At 60.5% G+C, this 19869-nt stretch overlaps 3 protein-coding genes and 1 long non-coding RNA gene across 8 annotated transcripts in view; 2 read left to right on the plus strand and 2 right to left on the minus strand.

Moving 5' to 3' along the window:
- The window catches only part of AP2B1 (adaptor related protein complex 2 subunit beta 1), a 77460-nt gene extending 74545 nt beyond the window's left edge, over nt 1-2915 (plus strand). For all 3 annotated transcript variants that reach the window (XM_033078319.2, XM_033078321.2, XM_033078320.2), the window contains one exon: nt 809-2915. In XM_033078319.2, coding sequence (XP_032934210.1) covers nt 809-883 — 75 coding nt within the window. In that variant the 3' untranslated portion in view covers nt 884-2915. The remainder of the gene's footprint in view (nt 1-808) is intronic.
- LOC117006066 lies at nt 1203-6153 on the minus strand. Its single transcript, XR_004419945.2, has 2 exons — nt 6081-6153; nt 1203-5196 (listed from the first exon to the last, which is right to left on the minus strand). It is a non-coding gene; the product is annotated as an uncharacterized LOC117006066 (long non-coding RNA).
- RASL10B (RAS like family 10 member B) lies at nt 4486-13982 on the plus strand. 3 transcript variants are annotated; one of them, XM_033078327.2, is made up of 4 exons: nt 4486-5158; nt 8104-8436; nt 10830-10954; nt 11304-13982. In XM_033078327.2, the coding sequence occupies exons 2-4, from the start codon at nt 8221-8223 to the stop codon at nt 11572-11574; spliced, it is 612 nt and encodes a 203-aa protein (XP_032934218.1). In that variant the 5' UTR covers nt 4486-5158; nt 8104-8220; the 3' UTR covers nt 11575-13982. The 3 variants fall into 3 exon arrangements, with proteins under 3 accessions (XP_032934218.1, XP_032934219.1, XP_032934217.1); XM_033078328.2 differs by lacking the exon at nt 4486-5158 and adding an exon at nt 5940-5979; XM_033078326.2 differs by lacking the exons at nt 4486-5158; nt 8104-8436 and having other exon boundaries at nt 9439-10954.
- On the minus strand, nt 12756-19044 carry GAS2L2 (growth arrest specific 2 like 2). The gene is made up of 7 exons (XM_033078322.2): nt 18961-19044; nt 18503-18882; nt 17635-17873; nt 17372-17479; nt 16782-16878; nt 16184-16448; nt 12756-16019 (listed from the first exon to the last, which is right to left on the minus strand). The coding sequence occupies exons 2-7, from the start codon at nt 18858-18860 to the stop codon at nt 14810-14812; spliced, it is 2277 nt and encodes a 758-aa protein (XP_032934213.1). The 5' UTR covers nt 18861-18882; nt 18961-19044; the 3' UTR covers nt 12756-14809.
- Between the last annotated feature and the right edge of the window lie 825 nt (nt 19045-19869).

Raw genomic sequence — 19869 nt, forward strand, 5'->3', positions numbered from 1 at the left:
AGCAATGAGCAGTGACTTGCCAAGGTTACCCAGAGATAAAGCCAAGAGATATTAGCAAGGAAGCATTGCCAGGGTGCCCTTCCCCCTCCTCTAGACAAGGGGAAATTTATGCCCCGCCGTGTTCCCGGCTGTCTGTGGCCCTGTGCTGGCACCAGCCCGTGGCTGGTGGGAAGGCTGTGTCTGTCCTGCCTCATGCACCCCTGTGACTCCTGTCTTTGACTTCACTGCCCTTCTGAGGGACCTGTGTGTCTCTGGTATTAGAGGATTTATCTCCTGTTGGAAGCTGTGCCAGGAGTTTCAAGAGAGATCTGTGGTCTGGGCGCCGCGGGGTGAATGTGAGCGTTGGAAGGTGATTTAAAGTGTTTGCACAAGGTTTGGTGCTGCAAGCCTGGTCTCAGCCTGATCTTTGCTTTAGAGAGGAGTGACAGCCAAGTTTGTGTCCATCAGGGCTGAGCAGCAGATCCTTAGAAGCCCTTGGGTTTAGTGCTGTGATTTGCAGCCTGAGGACAAGCACAGGTCCCTGTGTCAGTTTGGGACCATGTTCCCTTTCCTCCTGCCTGTAGGGCCACCTGCATTTGCTGAGAATTCTGAACCCCACAGTGGGAGTTTGATTTTATTTTCCTCCTGCTTGTTGCAACCTCTGAAAGGGCAGTTTGAGGTTGGTGATGAAGAAAGCAGGATAAATATTCTGTGTGCTTGTCAGCAGCCATGTCCAACCCACTCCCAGCTGCTCTAGTGGCCATGGCAGGAATCTCCTGCCCCCCTTTACCCCAGCACTAACCTCTCCTCTCCTCTCTCCTCTCCACAGCTCTCCCTGAAATGCCGAGCTCCAGAAGTGTCCCAGTACATCTACCAGGCCTACGATGCCATCTTGAAAAACTAACAGGAGATGGAGCCTGTGCCTCACCCTGCAGAAGGAGGGGGGAAAAAGGGGTCCCCAGAGCCTCCTTCACCGCCAGGCAGGGGAAAAGCACTCCTAACTGGAAACAGCTGTATTCATGTGTAGGATCTCAGTCAAAGGCACTGATTAAACAAGGTAGCAATTAGTATCCACGTGCTAACGATGATAGGGAACAAACCCCTTTGGTATTTTTAGCGTCCATGGAGTTTGTAACCACTGCTTCAAACTACTGCCATGTCCCCCTCACCCCTCACTCATCCGTTCTCGTGGGCTTCTCTCCATTTTGTGCCAATGTTCAGTGTTTTCTAAATGGCTTTAGGTGTAGTTTGGATTTTGTAAAATAACCGCACATTGGAAAAACGAAACAACACCGAGCAAAAACCACACATCTGCTCATTAAAACAAGGCAAAAGTGTCGAAAACACAACACTGCACTTCATTTTATATTTTTATACTTTTTTTTTTTGAGTTTTTCTATTGTAATTGGCTTAAAGGGAAGGTGACTGCAAGGAAGTCTTGGGAGCCCTGCAGGGACAGCAGGGTGAGCACGGCCTCGGGGAATTAGGAACAGAGCCATCAGTTGGGTCAGGAGGGGGATGGAGCCCTAAAGAGGGGTTTTTATTACTCTTGTGCTGGCTTCCATGGTGTTTTCACTCCAGCCATCTCCCTGCCTCATGAGCTGGTGATTTGAGGAGGGGGGGGCTGCTTTTGTGTGAGCTGCAGGGCAGCAGTGGATGAAGTGAAGGAACTGAGCCTGTTCTTAGAGCAAAAGGCTCCTGCCAGAGCTCCAGGTGTGGTCTCTGCATCCCCACCCATGTGCAGCCCCTCTTCCTCCCATTCTTTGTGTGCCTGCTGAGGCCAAGCTGCCTTCTCAGCCCTCCCTGAGCTGTGCCCCCTCTCCCAGTGCTGGCCCTGGCAACTCCCAGGCTCGTGGTGGCACATCCAAATTGTGACAATGCCACTTTGCCAGGGGGCTGCTGCTAGCAGTGCCCCAGGGGAGCAGAGTGGCTCTCCCTGTTGCCCCAAAAGCCAGGCTGGGGCAGGGTGGGAGATGGTTTGGGTTTGGCAGTTTGCTCCCTGCCTGCCTGGGGCTGAGTGGAGCAGGTCATGGAAGTGTTTCCTGCATTGGCAGCTCCACTCTCTGTGCCCAGACGCACACGGTGGCCAAAGCCAGCCAGGTTCCTGCTTTGAGTCCCTGTCCTGAGCAGCCCCATGCCCTGGCCCCTCTTTTCCAGCCTGTCCCTTAGAGCCAGGATTGTTCCAGTCCACAGCTGTGGACTCATCCCACTGCAACCACTCAGTGCTGCAGCAACAGCAGTGAAAGCAAAACCTCTTGCATGTCCCTGCTCCATCCATAGCTTGTCCTGCTTAATCCAAGCCCTAATCCAGAGCAGCCTCACCCTCCCCAGCATGCTTGGACATCTCCTCCCCAGCTAACAAAGCTCTTGAGTGTAGCAACCCCCCTGTTGTCCTTTTAGATGCCACTCAAACTCAATAAATGTTTCACGGTGGGAGATCGTTCATCAGGGCTTTGGCACTGACTGCAGCCAAGAACCCAGTGCTGGGAAAAGGTCACAATGTTCCTGGGAGAGGCTCCAGCAGGGCCCAGGAGCTGCACGACCCTGGGGAAGGTGGTGTCCCTGTGTAGGAACCCCTGTGCTCTGCCTGGGGGGAAGAAAGTGGGGCAGAGCTGGAGCAACCCAGCCCTTGAGCCCTCCCTGTGCTGGGAGGTGATTTGCTCCAAGCCCTGCGGGTGTAGCGTAAAAATCATTAACAGCGCAATTAAGGAAGCACCAGTGGCACTGAGTGCGATGCTGTGTGGGGCAGGGGGGAGGGAGGGGTTGCTGAGCACCCCCTTCTCTTGCCAAATTCCTTCCCAGCTTGTGGGGTGGGAGTGTCACCCCGGGGCTGTTGGTGGCGTTCCCTCCGCCCCTGCTCGTTCGAGTGCTCAGTTCGTGTCGCTCTTCAGGCTTTACCTGCCCTCCCCTCCGTGTCAATAAACTCATTTCCACTGGCTCTGGCTGTGCGTGGCTCTGTGGGAATGGGGAGAGGAGCCACTCCCCTGCTGCTGGCTCTGCCCAGGGGAGCAGCAGGGCTGAAGGCTGGATTTGGTGGGATTTGTTTTTTTACTCACCAGGTTTCTTTTTCCACCAGCCACTTCTACAGCACAGGCCCCAAAAATTAGGGGCTTGCAGGGGGAAGAGGCAGCAAGTTTCCCTGGTCCTCCAACTGCTGCTTCTCATCTCAAAGGGACAGATCCAGATGAGGAGCAGAAGATGATGTACTCATCTAGCCCTTTTGGGGTCCCAGCTGGGCTGTGTGTAGTGTGACCTGTTTTCCCTGTGGTGAGATGATAAAATCCTGGGAGTCAGTGATGTGTTTGGATTGCTTTGCACTGGTGCTGTTTTTTAGAGGGCTTTGCCATCTGTGGTCCCATCTCAAGCAAGATGGGTTGGGCTGCAAAACCTCTGCCAGGCCAGAGCCAAGCCTGGGCAGCCCCAAATTCAGTGCTTGAAGTGACCAGAAATCCAACAGAGCAAGCAGCAGGTTTGGGAGTGTTGCTCTGGAGCAGGGTAACTTTCACCCTCACCTTGCCCAGCCTTGGCTTTGCAGCACCTGGATTTTTGGCAATTTCCACCCTTTGTGGAGGGCAGGTACTGTATCAAGCAGTGTTGCCCTGCACTAGGATGGATTTGTGTTAGAAGCAGGTGCAGGTGTCAGTAACAACAAGGACAGCAAGGCTTGGGGTCCCTGAGCTTGCTGTTGTGTCCCTTGGTGTGCCTGGGATGGGATCTCATTCCCTGCTGGGCTGAGCCTTGAGCAGCATTTGGCCCAACAGGAGCAAAAGCTGCTGTGGGGTGCTCAGGGCTCTGCCCTGTCCCTTCGTGTCCTGTGGCAAAGGGAAAGGTTTCTTCTCCCTCCCTGTTCTTGAGGCTCCTCAAGAAGAAGCCGGTCTGTGCTGCTGCTGTGGATTTGCAGCACCCTGTGCCCTGTCAGCAGGGACACACCAACCCCCTGCGAGCTGGGATTGTCACTAGCAGTGTCACCCAGGGGGCTCAGGGGACACAGGTGATGCTCCCTGAGCTGGGAGCTGCCACGGGGGATTGATACCCACAGCCCTCCCTGTTCCTGAGGGACAGGGACCTCCTGAGCTGTTCCTTGCTGCTCAGGCAGGGAAATCCTCCTGTGCTGGGTGGGCTCCCCAAAATCCCTGCTGGCCTCACACCCATCCTGCTCCGTGCCTGTGACTGCAGCTCCCTGAGCTCATGGTGGGGTGGGGGGAGAGGCAGGGACCTCAGGGGAGGATTTTGGATGTGGCTGAGGCAGGAGCTGACCACAGCTCCCCGAGCCACCAGCTCTGCCTGTCCCCTGCTGCCACCTGCACATCAGGAGCTCTTGGATGGATGATTTTAGGTTTGCCTTGCACTCGTGTCGCTGAGACTGGGATAAACCTCCCAGCCAGCAGGGACGTGCCGGCATCCAGCCCCGCTCCCCTCCCCCCCTCCTCGTATATTAAATTTCACACATAAAACTGCAACTGAAGAGCATCTCGGAGGGAGCTGCTAAAAATAGCCCCGAGGCTGGAGCCTGAATTGTGCGGGAGAGTTCATGTGCAGCCCGATCCCTGCGCTCTCCCAGAAACATTCCAGAGCTCGGCGCTGCTTTATGGCGATGCGGGGATGGGGAGCAGCATCCCGGGCTGCTAATAACCCCAGGGACACATAAATACTCCGGTGCTGCGAGCATCGGGCAGCTCTGCAGGGAAATCTCAGCCAGCCCGGGTGTAACGCGGGACAGGGCGGAGGGGCTGCGAGCCCCTTTGCCTGGCGCTGATGCCAGGCTGGCACTAAGGCTGTGCCACGTTTTGCCAGCTGCCCTTGTGCCCCCCAGCCGTGGGGCTGTCTGCCGTCCCCTGTCCCCCAGGAGGGACGTGGCATTGTGTTTCCACTTGCACCCCCTCCTCACCCTGAAGAGGAGCCCCCGGGGATGATGTTTTTTCCCAGCCAAAGGTGCTGACGAGGCTGGGGGGAGCCCGGCCGAGCTGTCGCCAGTGCTCGGGCTCAGCCAAGCCCGTGTGATCGCAGCCAGACCTGTGCAGACACCTCGGTGCTCGCTGGTGTCACAGGGAGCCGGGCTGGCCTTGGGGTCTGTTTCGAGGAGCAGAGGGGCGCAGGGAGCCCGTCAGCAGCGTGTCCCGAGGGCCTGGACCATGCTCCTGGAGGTGCAGCCAGCATCTTCCCTCTGTCCAGCACGCAGGTAAATGCTCCGTGCGGGGTGACCCAAAAATGCAGACGCTGCAACAGAAATGTCCCTGCTTTGGTGGGGCCTGCAGCCAGCCCGGGCTCGGGTGCCCCCGGGCACACAGAACCCCCAGCCCTGCCCGCGGGCACAGGAGCAGGGGGAGCGATGTGCCCAGGAGCACAGCGAGCAGCAGTGTCGGAGGAGGGAAAGAGTCCCCGGAGGGGTCCTGCCCACCTCCCCCGAAGGAGTCCGGCCCGTGGGCACTGGGGAGGGAAGGGGTGACGGCGCTGCACCCAGCACACTGCAGGGGGGACATGGGAGGGTCTTTTCCCATCGGCGCCTCCCCAGAGCCCCGGGAGAAGCCGGTGTCTCTGCTGGATTCCTGCGGCTCGCTCCGGGCATTCGCCGCCTCCTTTCCCCGCTGCTGCCTCCTTCCCTCGCGGGCACTGCCCGCATCCTTCCCCGGGCATCCTCTGCATCCCTGCCTGGGCAGAGCCTCCTTCCCTCCCCGGGCGCTGCCTGCATCCCTGCCGGAGCTCTGCCTGCCTCCCTCCCTCCATCCCTCCCTCCATCCCTCCCCAGGCGCTGCCCGCCTCCCGCCTGGGCATCCCCGCCATCCACCGGGCGCTGCCTCCATCCCTGCCCGGACACCTCCGGCCCCCCCGCCGTGCCCCGGCCGGGCTCCCCGCTCCCCGCCGCCGCCCCCCGGTGTCGCCGCGCCGGGCGGGGGCCGGGCCGGGCCGGGGCTCTGCAGCGGGGCCGCCCGCCCCGCTCCGGGCTCGCCGCATGGCTCCGCCGCCCGCCGGGGCGCCGCCGGCCCGGGCCGCCGCTGCCAGGTACGGGGGGTCCGCCGGGAGGGGCAGGACGGGGGGGCAAAGTTCCCGCTGGGCAGGGCCGGGGGTGGCTGGGATGAAGGGACAAGGGGGTCGGTCCCCACCGAAAGTTGAGCGCCGGTGCTCTCCGCTCCCCTTCGCCCGCCGGCGCGGCGGCTGCGGTGTCGTCTCGCCTCGGCATCCCCCGATCACCTCCAGCAACCCCGCGGGTCGGCGGGGCTGCGCTGCCCGCGGCGGCCGGAGCATCCCCGGCAGGGTCTGGATGCGGGGGGTGCGGGGTGCGGGATGTGCGGGGTGGGATGTGGGGTGCGGGATGTGGGGTAAGGGATGTGGGGTGAGGGATGTGGGGTAAGGGATGCTGCCGCCGCCCCCGCCCTGCGGGGCTCAGGGGTTGCTCCTTGCAGTGCCCCAGGCGTGGCAGGATGGCCAAGGTCGCAGCGGGGGCCGGAGCCACCTTCCCTGAGCCCCCTGCGAGCCCCCGCCCGGCCCTGCAGCCCCCGGAGCCCGGCCTGGCGCTGAGCACCCGCGGCTGGTCCCTGCCCCACCACCCCACCGTGGGCTGCCCCGAAGGGTCCCCCTGCTGTGCCTCAGTTTCCCACAGCAGCTGCTGGCAGGGCCGGGGCCCATCAGGTGTTCTGAGGTTTTTGAGGTGCATCGTCCCCGTGTGCCAGCGCAGATGGTGATGAGTTCTGCCAGAGGCTCAGCACAGAGGGCGATGGGGTTCTGCCAGAGGCTCAGCACAGAGGGCGATGGGGTTCTGCCAGAGGCTCAGCACAGAGGGCGATGGGGTTCTGCCAGAGGCTCAGCACAGAGGGCAATGAGGTTCTGCCAGAGGCTCAGCGGGGCTCAGCCCGTGCCCCAGTTCCAGGCAGCCCTGCGGGCACTGGGTTTCCAGTTGTGTCACTCCATCACCCTCCGGCCCCGCAGAGGAGCTGCTGTGAGGAGGGAGGGTTTGTGGGGACGGGGCTGTCCCTGCAGCAGAGTGGCCCCCCAGGACCTGCAGTGACAGTGCTGCCTGCTGGCAGGGTGGGCCTGTGGGCTCCCTGCATCTGGCACAGAAACATTCCCACTGCCAGGGCTGGGGACAGCCAGCACCTCAGGGGACAGTGCCAGCAGCATGGGGGACAGGATCCCCAGTCCTGGCATGAGGGGGGTGAGGATGGTGTGAGCCACGGCCCAGCTGAAGGGATCCCGGGAAGCTTGGCCACTCCAGCATCCAGCAGTGGCACCCCTTGTGCCCAGGCTCCCCCTGGGGTAAATAATCTCCATCAAACAAGCTGAGCAGGGTGTTTGAACCTGACACTTTCAACTGCTATGATGCACTTCGGGGATGGTTCTTAGGGAAAATGGACCAGAGCATCAAAAACTGGTCAAAGCATGCACACTTTGGGACAGAGCACAAGCTGCTTCCTAGAGATGAGAGCGAGTGAAAATGGGACCCAGCCCCTGGCCCTTGCCGTCCCCACCTCAGGATGTGCTGGCACCCAGTGCCAGGGGGTGTTTGGGCTCCTCAGACTCAGCTCCCCCATCCCTGTGTGTGGGTTATCCCCCCGTGTCCCCCCACACCTGGTTCCTGCCCCGGGCCCCTCCAGCCTCGGCACTTGTGGCTCTGGGCTCACCCTGTCAGCTGGCTCGCAAATGAGTCCCCATCAAGTTAATTGCCCGACTGCTCAAAGCCTGAAACCGTTCAAGCTGTCGCTGGCAGGCACAGAGCGATCTCCCCCCGCCCGGCAAAAGGCAATTCCGGCTGTCCAAGCGCAGGGAAGATGGATTCCCCGGCTTGGCACAGCGCTGGGAAGGAGCAGCTGGTGACAGTGGCCATGGGTTGAGTCCCCAGCACAGCCTGGGACCCTGCTGCTGCTGGCTGAGCCACAGACAGACCCTTTCCCTGTTCTGGTACTGGAAGGGCTGAATGTGCCTGTGAGAGCCTTCCTGGAATAAAGTTCACTCAAATGCTGGCTCTCCTTGGCTGCTGGGGTGGGAGGCTCCAGGGGGACCCTGAGGAACCCCTGGGTTCATCAGCAGCTCCTCAAGGACAGCTCCTGCTTGAAAAAACATCCCCTGGAGCAACCCTGGTGTAACTCAGAGCGTCCCTCAGGCCTGACCAGCTTCTCCTTGGCCTTGCAGTGACGGGGAGCCCCGGAGGGGAAATGCATCCTGAATGGGGCTGAGGCCCCCTGCTCGGGAATATGCAGCCTCGGCACCGCGGGGGCAGCACCAGGGCAGCGGCCGGCGCGCAGCGGGATGGTGGCAACCTTCAAGATCGCCGTGCTGGGAGCCCAGGGCGTGGGCAAGAGCGCCATAGTCCGGCAGTTCCTGTACAACGAGTTCAGCGAGGTGTGCGTGCCCACCACGGCCCGCCGCGTCTACCTGCCCGCCGTGGTCATGAACGGCCACGTCCACGACCTGCAGATCATGGACTTTCCCCCCATCACCGCCTTCCCTGTCAACACCCTGCAGGTAGGGGGGCACCCCAGGGGCCTCCACCTCTGGGGCCTGCAGGGACCTCTGTGGGGTTTTGTGTTAAACTCTGTGGGGTTCCAGTTCTGCTTCTCCCTCCACGCCAGGGTGAGGGGTTGTGTCCTCATGGATGCTGGCTGAGCAGGTCCAGGAGAAAGTGTGGTTTAAAGTTTGGTGACAGCAAACACAAGGGAGAGGACATCCCACTGCAGTGCTCTGGCATTGCCCACAGCCGTGTCCAGCTGGGATCCTGGAACACTGGGATCCAGTCCTGTGGCTGTCAGAGCCAACAGCAGAGCTTCAGATGAAAACCTGGAGAGCCAGAGCCCTGATGCACCCACTGTCCAAGCCAGGCAGAGCTTGTCCCCTCCTGGGAGTGGTCATCACCTCCTCCAGCATTGCCTGGGCTTCTTCCTGGAGCTCTGAACCCACCAGCTCCTCCTCTACCCCCTCAGATGCTTCCAAAGCACCCCCAAAAAGCAGTGTGGAGTTGGAAAGTGTTGCCACCAGTGCCAACAACTTCTGGATGGAATTAATGGGGAAAATGGGGTTTTAAGCTCATGCCATAGCTCCATTCCCAGGGGCACAAGTTGTGTCACCACTGTGGGGAAAGGAGCTGGAGGTTCCCAGCTGTGGCTGCAGGGCAGTGCCACCAGTGGGGCCACCTCAATCAGTTACAGTGTCCCTGTCCCCAGCAGGGATGGGGTCACAGGGGCCATGTTGTGCTCCAGGAGTCCCTGTGCCATCAGACAGCAGGTGAAGTGAGCACTCCAGGGGTGAGGAGAAGGTTTAAAAATTAATAGGTGAGTGCAGGGAATGAAAGGTCAGCGTGAGCAACAGCCCAAAATAGCAAAGGGTAATTTATTGACACGGCAGCCGATGCTCACACACTCCATTAACTCCCTGCCTTGCTGCACTCCAGAGGAGGTGGCTGGTGGGAGCAGATGGAGGTTTCCAGGGAAGAGAGGGTGGTCAGAGGGGAAAGGAGGGGGCCGTGGTGGGGGATACAGCTCTGTGGAAAGGAGGGGGCCATGGTGGGGGATACAGCTCTGTCTGCTGGGAAACATCGCTGCACTCAGCTCCGTGCCAGGAGAAGCATCCCTGCAGTGCTGTCCTGGAAGAGGAGCAGGAGCCAGTGGCTCTCTGACATCCTGCTCCCGCAGTGCAACACTTCTCCAGCTCAAGCACCCCGGGAAACCTGCACTGCGTGAGGAAAACCATCCTGACATCAGCACCGGAGCAAGCTGCCCCCAGCAGGGTGAAATAGCTGCAGTTTGTTGGCTCCCAGATGTGTCAGGACTCAGAGCAACCCAGAGGCTGCTGCTCCATCCTCCTGTGTCTCTGAGCCTGAGGATCTCCCCAGCATCTCCCCTCGGGGGACAGGGAGGGGCTGTGTCCCTCTGCTCCCTCCCAGCTCCTTCCTGCACTGCCCTCTGTGACCCAAACTGCCCTTCCCCGTGGCATTCTGATCATGAACTCAGGGAGGGCTGATTCATGGCTCTGAAGGGGTTTGCTCAGGGAGAAGTGATGTCTTTCCTCCCTGGAGAATCTTCCTCCTTTCCAGAGGCGCTCAGGAGGGTTTTGCAGTGCTGCCTGCAGGGGCTGCAGTTCCTGGTCCCACTGCTGGGGTGGGAAAGTGCCTGAAGTGAGGCAGATTTTCACTCTTATAGCATGGGGGAAAAAATCCTGTTGTTCCCAGAAACCCAAGGGTTTCCTAACTGCATTAATTTCTTACAGCACCAGATTTTGGCTGTGGAGAGGCCACTCCTGCCTGCCTCTGCTCTGGATCCACATCTTGCTCTCACAGACTCAGTTCCTGAGCAGCCCCTGCTCCTCTTCTGTCCCCGTGTCCCCTCCAGACAGACCTGCTGGCACCTTCCCCCTCTGACCCACAGAGCTGCTGGTGCATCACCCTCAGACCTCAGCTGGGGCTCAGCATCCTCCTCACCTGCCCTGCCCCCAAAACCCGGGTGCATCACTAATTAACACAACTGATTAGCAGCTCTGGAGGATGAAGTTTTTACACGCAGGGCAGGGGGCTGCATTCAGCCCCACTCCCAGCTCAGCACTGTGCTGTAATTAGGCTGCAATCCTCACTCAGGAGTGGAATTGGGGCTGACAGATCCTGCTCTCTCTGCCCTGGATTTACAAGGGGGATGAAGGATCTCTGGAGAGGGGGGCTGGCTGCAGAGCTGTGGGGGCAGACACGGCTGGGTCAGGGCACAGCAGAGGTGGGTGCTGCGTGTCAGGGCTGGGGAATGTGCAGCCCCACTGCTTCCTGCTGCCACAGCAGCGTCCTCGGGGTGCCCGTCCCCAGAACAGGGCAGTGCAGGGCATCCCCCAGGCACAGCAGCAGGGCTGAGCCAGCACTGATCCCTCTCTGCACCTTGCAGGAGTGGGCGGACGTGTGTTGCAGGGGGCTCCGGAGCGTCCATGCCTACATCCTGGTCTATGACATCTGTTGCTTTGACAGCTTCGAGTACATCAAAACCATCCGCCAGCAGATCCTGGAAACAAGGTAGGGCTGGCTTTTGGGTGGTGCATCCCCAGCGTGGTGGAGCCCTGTGGCTCCTGGCAAGGCAGCATGGCATCAAGGGGGAACAACTTGGCGTCAGAGATGAGATGGTAGACTGGCACAAAGCCCCTTTGCAGGGATGGGAGCCCAAAATCCAAGAGAAGAGCAGGACCCCAGGCAGGAGATGGCACGGGGGCGGCTGGCCATTGAGAGGGACAAGGGGACAAGGCACACTGCACTTGGCCAGCCACAGCCAAGAGCCCGTTTGGGATGGGTTGAGCTCTGTGGGCCGCTGGGCTCTCACACTTTGCTCCTTCCCCTTCCATCCTCTCTCACCGCCCGCCCTCCCCAGGGTCATCGGCACCTCGGAGACGCCCATCATCATCGTGGGCAACAAGCGGGACCTGCAGCGGGGCCGGGTCATCCCGCGCTGGAACGTCTCCAACCTGGTGAAGAAGACGTGGAAGTGCGGCTACATCGAGTGCTCGGCCAAGTACAACTGGCACATCCTGCTGCTCTTCAGCGAGCTCCTCAAGAGCGTGGGCTGTGCCCGCTGCAAGCACGTCCACACCACCATCCGCTTCCAGGGCGCCCTGCGCAGGAACCGCTGCACCATCATGTGAGCCCCCTGCCCAGGGACCCCCGGGCACCCCGGCCGTGCTGGAGCCACCCGGGGGTGACAGCTGGGGACAGGGCAGGGCGATGCCCAGGGATGGTGAGGGGTGAGGGAGGTCCTTGGCTGAACCCCTGAGCTCTCTCCAAACCTCCAGCTTGAGGCCAAAGCCATCCCAGGGGGTGTGCAGGGCACTGGAGGGTGGAGGAGGTGCCTCAGGGGGTGCCCAGATTTTGGCTGATGGTTCGTCCTTGCCCTGGCAGCACAGGGGCACTGCCATCGCCTGGAAGGGATTATCCAGCACCTGTATCCTGCTGTTCTGGGGGTGGTTCTGTCTCTGGGGCATAGGGAAACAGGAGTCCTGCTTTTCCCCTTGTGGAGCTGGGGTTTCTCCCTGTGGAGGGCAGAGCAGCCAGGTTACATGAGCTGTCTTTTGGCTCGGTCAGGTCAGATTTCCAGGTGGAATTTCTGGATAAAAGCAAGAAAGGGGAAAAAAATCTTAAGTCCCAGTCCTGCTGCTGACATCCCCAGGAGCTGTTCTGCCCTTCCAGGGCTCTGAGCTCCCCTCTGCCCCAGCACAGCCCCGGAAGGCTTCTCCTCCCCCAGCCTGTGAACACCAAATGATCTGGGAACGCTCCTTGCCGGGCAGGTCACCCCTTTGCTACCTCTGGTCCTGGGCTCAGCAGGTGACCGGCTCGGCACGGCTCCAGCCCAGCCCCCGGCTGTCCCGGGCAGCCCCTGTGTCACCGGCAGTGCCAGCAGCTCCCACCCCGCCGGGTTTACCCCAGGGATGTCACCTCCATCCCGGTGAGACGCGGCCGTGGCAGCAGCAGGGAGCTGGAGCAGCACTTCCAGTTGTGTTCTTGGGTTTATTTTTTTTTGTCTCTGCATATCCCTAATAGGAAAGTGAGTCCCCATTTTTAAATTATTGTTATTTTTTAATCTTCTGGTTTATGTTTGCATCAGAATTGCAGCTCGCCTGCATCCTGCCCTGCAGGGTGGGTTGGCAAAGGGCAGCCCCTGTTGGGAATGATGATGGGGTGGTGAAAGGCGAGAGGGGATCATGGTTTCTCCATGGCTGGTCCCTGTGAGACACAGGGAAACACCATCCTCACCTCCTGAGGCAGGATCTGTGATCCATCCTCCAGCAAATCCATCTCTGTGATTCCTGCTGTAGCAAGGAGCTGGAGGGGCTCAGCGCTGCTCTGGGCAGCAAAACAGGACACCCAGCCCTGTCCCCCAGCACAGCCAGGGCCAGGGCCCAGCAGCTCCACTGTGCTCTGGGAAATGCTTCCCATTAAAGCAGCTCCAGCTGAGCTCCAGTGCCTCTCACCTCCCCATCCCTGTGCCAGGGCTGGGAGTTCATCCTGCTGCTCCCTCCCTGCTTAGGGAATCAAACTCCTTGATCCAAAATTTAAAAAAAATTAAAAAAAAAAAAGGGAAAAATTAGGAAAGGCAATGGGGGGACACGTGTCCATCTCAGCCAGGAAGGGCAGTGGCTTTTGTCACCATCCCTCGCCTTCATGGCAAACCTGGCTCCCCCATCCAAGCTCATCCTGTCAGGATTTATTAACACATATGAGTCCACTTATCGATCTCTGGCTAGAGCTTTGTCCCTCCAAATTGTCTGAGAAGGAAATTCCTTGGTAAATGCTAATAATAAAGCATTTATGGAGTGCTCCGACCTACACATATCAACGACTAAGCCAATACATTGTTTGTTATAACCCTGTAGCCTGCAGTTTATAGCACAATTAGTTACAGGTTTTTATAGCATCTATTTAGTATTTTGAAGAAAAAAACAAAAAGGTTATAAATATAATTGTTATATTCTATTGTACTTTATAGACAGAGGAAGTTATATTAGTAATAATAACAACTCTCACTGCTTCGACAGCATTTCCCAGCTCCCGGGAAAACGAGGGCTACAAGAGCTACTTTCCCAAGAGCCCAGGGAGGGGTGGGTGGTGCTGGTGGCACCCTGGGTGCAGGCAGGGAATCCCAGGCAGGAAGATCCGAGGTGTCCAGGCACAGGGATCAGAGCACACGGCAGCCAGCAGCAGCCGGGAGCGCCCTACTCACACTTTACTACAGATTTACCACTCACCCAACGCCACCCTGGTCCTGCTGAGAGCAACCTGGGCCTGGCACAGGCTGGCATGTCCCCAGGGCAGTGCCAGGTTTCTGCCCCCGTGCTCGTGGAGGTGATGCCTGGGTTCAGTTCAGCCCCACCAAGGATGCTTCCCTCTCCTCCTCCTCCTCCTGCCCCACTGAGCATCCCAGTTGCCTGGACTTGGCTTTCCTTTCCCCCCTGGACTCCTTGTTGGAGATTCCCGAGGTGTCTACACCGCCTGTGACGCCCTGCACCTCCTTCTTTGAAATTGAATTAAAAATCAGGTCTGTCCCCCTTGCTCCGTACCAGCCTCGGGAGTGTTTTTGCCGGCAGGTTTTGCATTGCAGGAGTCCCAGTGCTCACATTTGCTGCTCCTCTGCAGGGAAGTGGGGCTGACTTCATCCTCTCATGGAAAATGGGGCTCTCCTGGGCCTTGTGGGGTTCTCAGAGGGATGTTTGCTGTGCCCACATCAGGATTATCCTCTCTCCCTCCCCACCCACACAGAAAAGGTGTGGAAATAGAAGGGCTTTGGTTCGTCTCTATTGCACAAACGGCGTTGCTGGGTCCGTGGCTGTGAGCTCAGGGTGCAGCAGTGCTGCTGTGGCCCTCGGTGACATCCAGCAGCCCAGAAGGAGCCACAGCCACCATGGGGGTCAGCAAGGGTCCCCTCCTGTGCCCCCCCGACCTGAGTGACCCAAGCACTCGTGAAGGCTCTGTCAGACGAGGCTCACTGGTCCCATGGTGCAGAACGGGGAACACTGAGGTACAGGATGGTTTTTATGGATGTCACAGGTGGGGTGTCCCTGCTTTGGGGGGGCTAAACCCCTCCTCCTGCAGAAGGCATCCCATTTTCTCCATTTGGGGCTGGATTTTCCCACCCAAACCACTACAAAAGTGCCTGCTTAGCAGGGTTACCAGTACAGATAAAACCCATTGGGAAGGAGGGGGTGCAGCTCCAAAAAGTGGAACCCCACCGTGCTGCCCTGGGCATCCTCGGGCACTGCAGCTCCAGCTTCAGCCTCAGCATCGCTCCCACCTTTGGAGGGAGGGGTCCGTCTGTCCCTCTGTCCGTCAGTCCGTCTGTCCCTCTGTCCGTCTGTCCGTCAGTCCCCACCGGCTCTCGGGGTGGGCTCAGACCCACGACTCCTCATCATCCTCGCTCAGCCAGGTGCCGCTGTCACTCGGGGAGGGTTTGGCCGTGGGGCCGGACCGTGTGCCGCCGCTCTGGGGGGCTCGGGGGGGCCCCGGGGGGCGGTGCTGGCGCCGGGGGGCAGCGGGGCGATGTCCCAGCGGGGTGGGGATGCGCGAGGGGCGCTTGCCCGGCCGGTGGTCCCGCCGGGGACGCACCTTGGGCCGCAGCTTCAGCTTGTAGATGGAGGGCACACGCTCGGGCTTCTTCAGGCAGCGCCGGGGCTTGGTGGCCGTGCTGGCCCTGGGTCCCCGCGGGGTCTGGGCCCCCATTCCCGGCCGCTCTGCCTCCCCCGGGGCTGGGAGCTCCGCTGTGGGTGTTCTGGGGAGCTGGCACCGCATCCCCACAGGGCGCAGGGGCTGCGGCCCTCGGGAGAGCTCCTCCAGCACCCTGTCATAGCCGGGGGGCTGCGAGTTCCCGCAGCACCCCCGGAGCCCCTCGGGCCCATTGCCACAGGCACGCCCGGCTTCATCCTCTGCCGCCCGAGCTCCTTTAGGACGCCCAGCCCTCGGGTTCGGGGCAGGGTGGCACTGCCGTGTCCCCTGGGGACCGTCCCCAGCGGCACAGACCTTGCACCCCTGTGCAGAACGGCCCAGAGGGGTGGGGGGCCGGGACGGGGCCAGGCTGGCTTTGATGGGAGGTTTAACCCCGCTGTCCAGTTTCGGGGGGTGGCTGGAGGAATTTCGGGGTGAGGGCTGTGGGCCCCGGCCAAGGGCTCCCTGTCTCCCTTCCCGTGGGGTGTTCAGGCTCTGTGAGTCTCCCGGAGCATCCCGCTGTGAGGAGGGGGCACGGCCCTTTAGGGGACTGGGGGCACGGCCCTTTAGGGGACTGGGGGCACGGCCCTTTAGGGGACTGGGGGCTCGGGGTGTCACTGTGGTGGGTGCCCTCGTTTCCTGTGGCCTGGCAGCCGCCACAGATGATTTTCCTCCTTGCTGGGTGCTTCTTGGAGGCGCTGGTACCGTCCGTGGGCTGGGTGCCGGTGCCACGGGGGTGGTTTTCCCCGGGCTGGTCCCTTGCGGTGCCCTGGGGAAGCTCAGCCGGGACGGGGTGGGTGCCCGGCCCCTCGGCCCGTGCCCAGGGGAGCCGGGTCGAGCAGGTGACCGCGATGGTGGCGGCTGTGTCCCCAGAGGGACCGCGGGTGGCTCCCGCATCCTGCAGGGACAGACAGCGGAGAGGGGCAGGGAGCTGCTGCCTCCCCCGCATCCCGCCTGGAGCTGGGCACCTCCAGCAGGGACGGGTGAATATTTTCAAGGATATGAGAAAAACCGCTCTGAAGCCGAGGAGTTTGGGGCACGAAGCATCTCTGCATCACTTACCTGCCCGAAGGGACCCTCCGGGGCTGCGCTGGCTCCCGGTGAGGGCTGGCACCCTGGCGGCCAGCCGAGCCCTCTGTGGAGCCTGGGGAGCGGGGGCTGGGGGGGACACGGGCCCCCCAGGGGACAGGGGGCAGGGGGCTCTGGGAGCGGCTGACCAGCAGTGCGGGCTGGGGGCTGCGGGCAGCGGCTCTCGGGGCCGGGCACAGCCGCACCTCGTGCTGCGCTTTCTGCTGCGGGCTCCGCGCTTTGCAGGCTTGTTTGTGAGCTGTGGGGACAACAGGGGGGATCAGCATCCCTATCCCCTGCACCCACCCCCGGGTGCAGCCCACCCAGCATCCAGCCTGGCGAGGGTGCCGGCAGAAAGCTGCGCTCCCTGCGAAGTGGTTTTTGGGGTCTGGCTCCATCCAAAAGTCTTCCATGACCTCTAGTGGCCATCAAAGCCAAAGAAAGTCCCCAAAACCCGACATTCCTGGGCAAAACAACGAGGCATGGCTGTACCAAAGCCTCCCGCTCTTGGAATCGTCCCTGAGAGGCATCGAGACCAACCACAGCCCCCCCTCCTCAGCCAGCCGCGGGGTTTGGGGACGCGGGCACTCACAGAGCGAGGTGCAGCGACACGGGTCGTGCTTGTCCAGGTAGTGCTCCAGCGTGTCCCAGCCGCCCCCGACCCGCACCATGACGTGCTCCCGCAGGATCTGCACGGGAATGTCCGCCCATGGGACACCAGCAGCCGGGGGTGACACGCTCGGCCGGGTTTCGAGAGCTGCGGCTGTCCCCAAGTGCCACCAGGTGTCCCAAAGGACGGCTGCGGCCCAGGCTCAGCTCCTGCGGCCATCCCGACAGGTTTGTTTCGTCATCACAGAGAGGGTGGGAATCCTTTTGGAAAATCCCTGTCCTCCATGAGTTCCTGAGTTCCTTGGGCAGGTTTAGGGATGGATTCAGAGCATCCCAGTGTTCCCAGTGCTGGGTGAGACCAGGCTTTGGCTCTGTGGGATGTCAGGTGTTGTCCCACACACGTGGATGCTTAAAATCCATACCGACATCTATCTCAGGGCTGAGCTCCCCCACTGCCCTGCTTTGGGAACAAGGGTCAAGCTCCCCTACAGACCCCTTTTGGGGGATTATGGAAAAGGGCTCATGGCAGCAGAGCACATTTCCTGATGCTTTCCCCCAAAAGCACAGACTCACCCGGACAAAGATGAGGGTGTCAGTGTCCCCAACACGGTATTTCCCTTCCGAGATCTTGATCATGGGGAACTGCACAGGGCAGGTACAGCGGCTCACCAGGTGCTGGACCTGCAGGCAGCAGGGATGGGCCCTCAGCAGGGCTGCAGGGAAAGGTCCTGGGGTGACCATGCCCATCCCCATCCATCTCCATCTCCATCCCCATCCATCTCCATGCCCATCTCATCCATCTCCATGCCCTGGGACATCCCCACGCCCCTCTGTACCATCTGGTCGAGGTTGTTGAGGTCCCGTGGTGTCCTGGGGGGCCGGGGCAGGGCGGTGTCCATGGGGGGCAGCTCCAGCTCCTGCCTGATCTCCTCCTCGATCTCCTCCTCCATCTGCACCAGGGTCGGGGCGCGCATTCCGAAGCGGGAGGCGTGGCGTGCCAGCTCCAGCAGGCACAGCACAAAGTTCTTCTCGTTCTTTCTCAGCACCAGGTCCTCTGTCTCGAACATCAGCACGTCTGGGCAGGGCAGGGCAGGGCTGAGCCAGGGCTGGTACGTGGGGATGGGGACCAGGGGATGGGGGGCACAGATGGAGTCAAAACCCACCCAAAGGGTGGAGCCCTTCACTGGAGCCACCCACCAGGAGAATGGTTGGGTTCAGCAGGAGTTGGGATAAATGATAAAAGATGAAGAGCCTTTCCTTTGGGCATCTACAGCTGTTTCATGGCATCCCAAAGCCACAGAACTCAGTGTTTGAGCCTGAGGATGTCTTGCTCTGTGCCATTCCCCTTCCTGGCCATCCATGGTGGCAGGACAGGGTGACAGATGCTTTGCTCAGAGCCAGGACTTCTGCTGTCCTTAGGGCTGGGATTGTGCCATGCCTGGCAGGGACACACTGTGCCATCCACCCTTTCCTTTTCCATTCCTCCTGTGCCTATTTGCACCCAGGCAAACACTCCAGCCATGTGCCAGCACCCTGCAAAGCTGCTGCCAAGCCTGGGGGACCTTGTACAAGGAATGCCAGCTCAGGGACACAGGCACATGGTGCTGTCCCATGCCAGGGTGGCACTGGGTTTGAGGGACACATGGAGTGAATGGAGGGGACTTGAACATGGGGACATGGGACAGCTGGAGCCTGGCATCCTACCTTTGATATCCATTTCCTTCCTGCACCACTGGATGAAGTTGGAGACGTTGTCCCTGGCCTGGAAGGTGCCTGGCTGTGCTGTGAGGTTGCAGGTGACACCAGTGGTGGGCAGGTGGAGGTGCTGGGCCAGGTCGGGGCAGGCACGGCTGAACTCCTCGGCCACCTGGGTGACGTGGTTGGCATGGCAGCAAAGCACAGCCCCTGTCTCCAGCACCTCCAAGAAGGTGCCCACCTCGATGTCAAGGTCATAGAGCTCCTTCAGCCACTCTGCCAGGTCCTCCTTCATGGCATACAGGTACTGCTGGCTGGACTGGTAGGGCCGGATGCTCCGCGCCCCCGTGCCCGCTGTGCCCCACATTCTGCCATAAGACCGGGAGGAGCTGAGGGAAAGCATGGTGGGGACATGAGGAGCTGCCCCAGCCCTGTCCCCAGCCCTCCTCCCCAGCAGCCACACTCACCTGGTGCCCCTTGCTGCCTGCCACACGGGGTGGTGGCACTGTCCTGGTGCCCAGACCCCTCCGGGCTCCCAGGGCTGTAATGCTGGGAGAGGAAATCACCCTCGGGGCAGTGGGTGTTTTGTTTCCTTCCCAAGTGCTGATCCCTTCTCCTTGGTGACAAGGGACTGGCTGCAAACACTCCTCGTTAACCCTTCATCTCCTGCTCCTCTGCCACAGCCCAGCTCCTCCCCAGCCATGCCAGGGCTGGATTTTCCCCCCGAGGGGAGGAAGGAGTTAGAGAGCAGCACTCAGGTTGCTCCCAATCACACGAGGGGAGTTTTCCCCTTCCCAAAACTCCTACACCCACCTCTACCACGGGTGAGGTGACCTGAAGGCCACAAGGTTCATCTTCAGGGCAACCTCAAGGTGAGAAGGGTTCATTTTCACACCCACTTTTGGCTTTCTTTGCTCTGTGCTCCTTGCAAAGTCCTTCCCTCAGTGCCCACAACAGCAAGGCCTTTGGCAAAAGCCAAGCTCCTGCAGGGATGGAGTGACTCTGGGAGTTGGGGCTTTAAGGAAATAACTGCACATGAGTGGGCACCTCTGGGAATGTGGGATACTCCCTCCCTACCCAGGCCTTGCAGAGCTGCCACAGTACCCAGGTACTTCAGTAAAAACAAATCTACCAGGGAAGTGTTAGTGCCTTGGGACTAAATCAGAGCTCTCCTGGGCTTTGTGGGGCTCCTTGCTGTGTTGGGGGTCCCATCCTCTCCCTGGAGCCAGCTACTGATGTCACTGCAGGTCACTGTCCAGCTGGGCTCGTTTTGGGGGAGGGAATGCAAGAATCCCAGCTATTCTGTCTGGGGAATGTGTGGCAGGCTGGAGGAAGCCAGGGAGCCCAGAAGCAGAAATGAACCCTTGAGGAGCTGG

The sequence above is a fragment of the Catharus ustulatus genome, chromosome 22, assembly GCF_009819885.2.
Source record: "Catharus ustulatus isolate bCatUst1 chromosome 22, bCatUst1.pri.v2, whole genome shotgun sequence".
Taxonomy (NCBI): Eukaryota; Metazoa; Chordata; class Aves; order Passeriformes; family Turdidae; genus Catharus; species Catharus ustulatus.

Coding starts and splice junctions, on each gene's coding strand:
- RASL10B (XM_033078326.2), top strand. CDS start 10,593: ATGAAGGATCTCTGGAGAGGGGGGCTGGCTGCAGAGCTGTGGGGGCAG. Junction 10,955..11,303: donor CAGCAGATCCTGGAAACAAG/GTAGGGCTGGCT, acceptor CGCCCTCCCCAG/GGTCATCGGCACCTCGGAGA.
- GAS2L2 (XM_033078322.2), bottom strand. CDS start 18,860: ATGTGGGGCACAGCGGGCACGGGGGCGCGGAGCATCCGGCCCTACCAG. Junction 17,874..18,502: donor GAAGGAAATGGATATCAAAG/GTAGGATGCCAG, acceptor TGCCCTGCCCAG/ACGTGCTGATGTTCGAGACA. Junction 16,020..16,183: donor CGGAGGGTCCCTTCGGGCAG/GTAAGTGATGCA, acceptor CTGTCCCTGCAG/GATGCGGGAGCCACCCGCGG.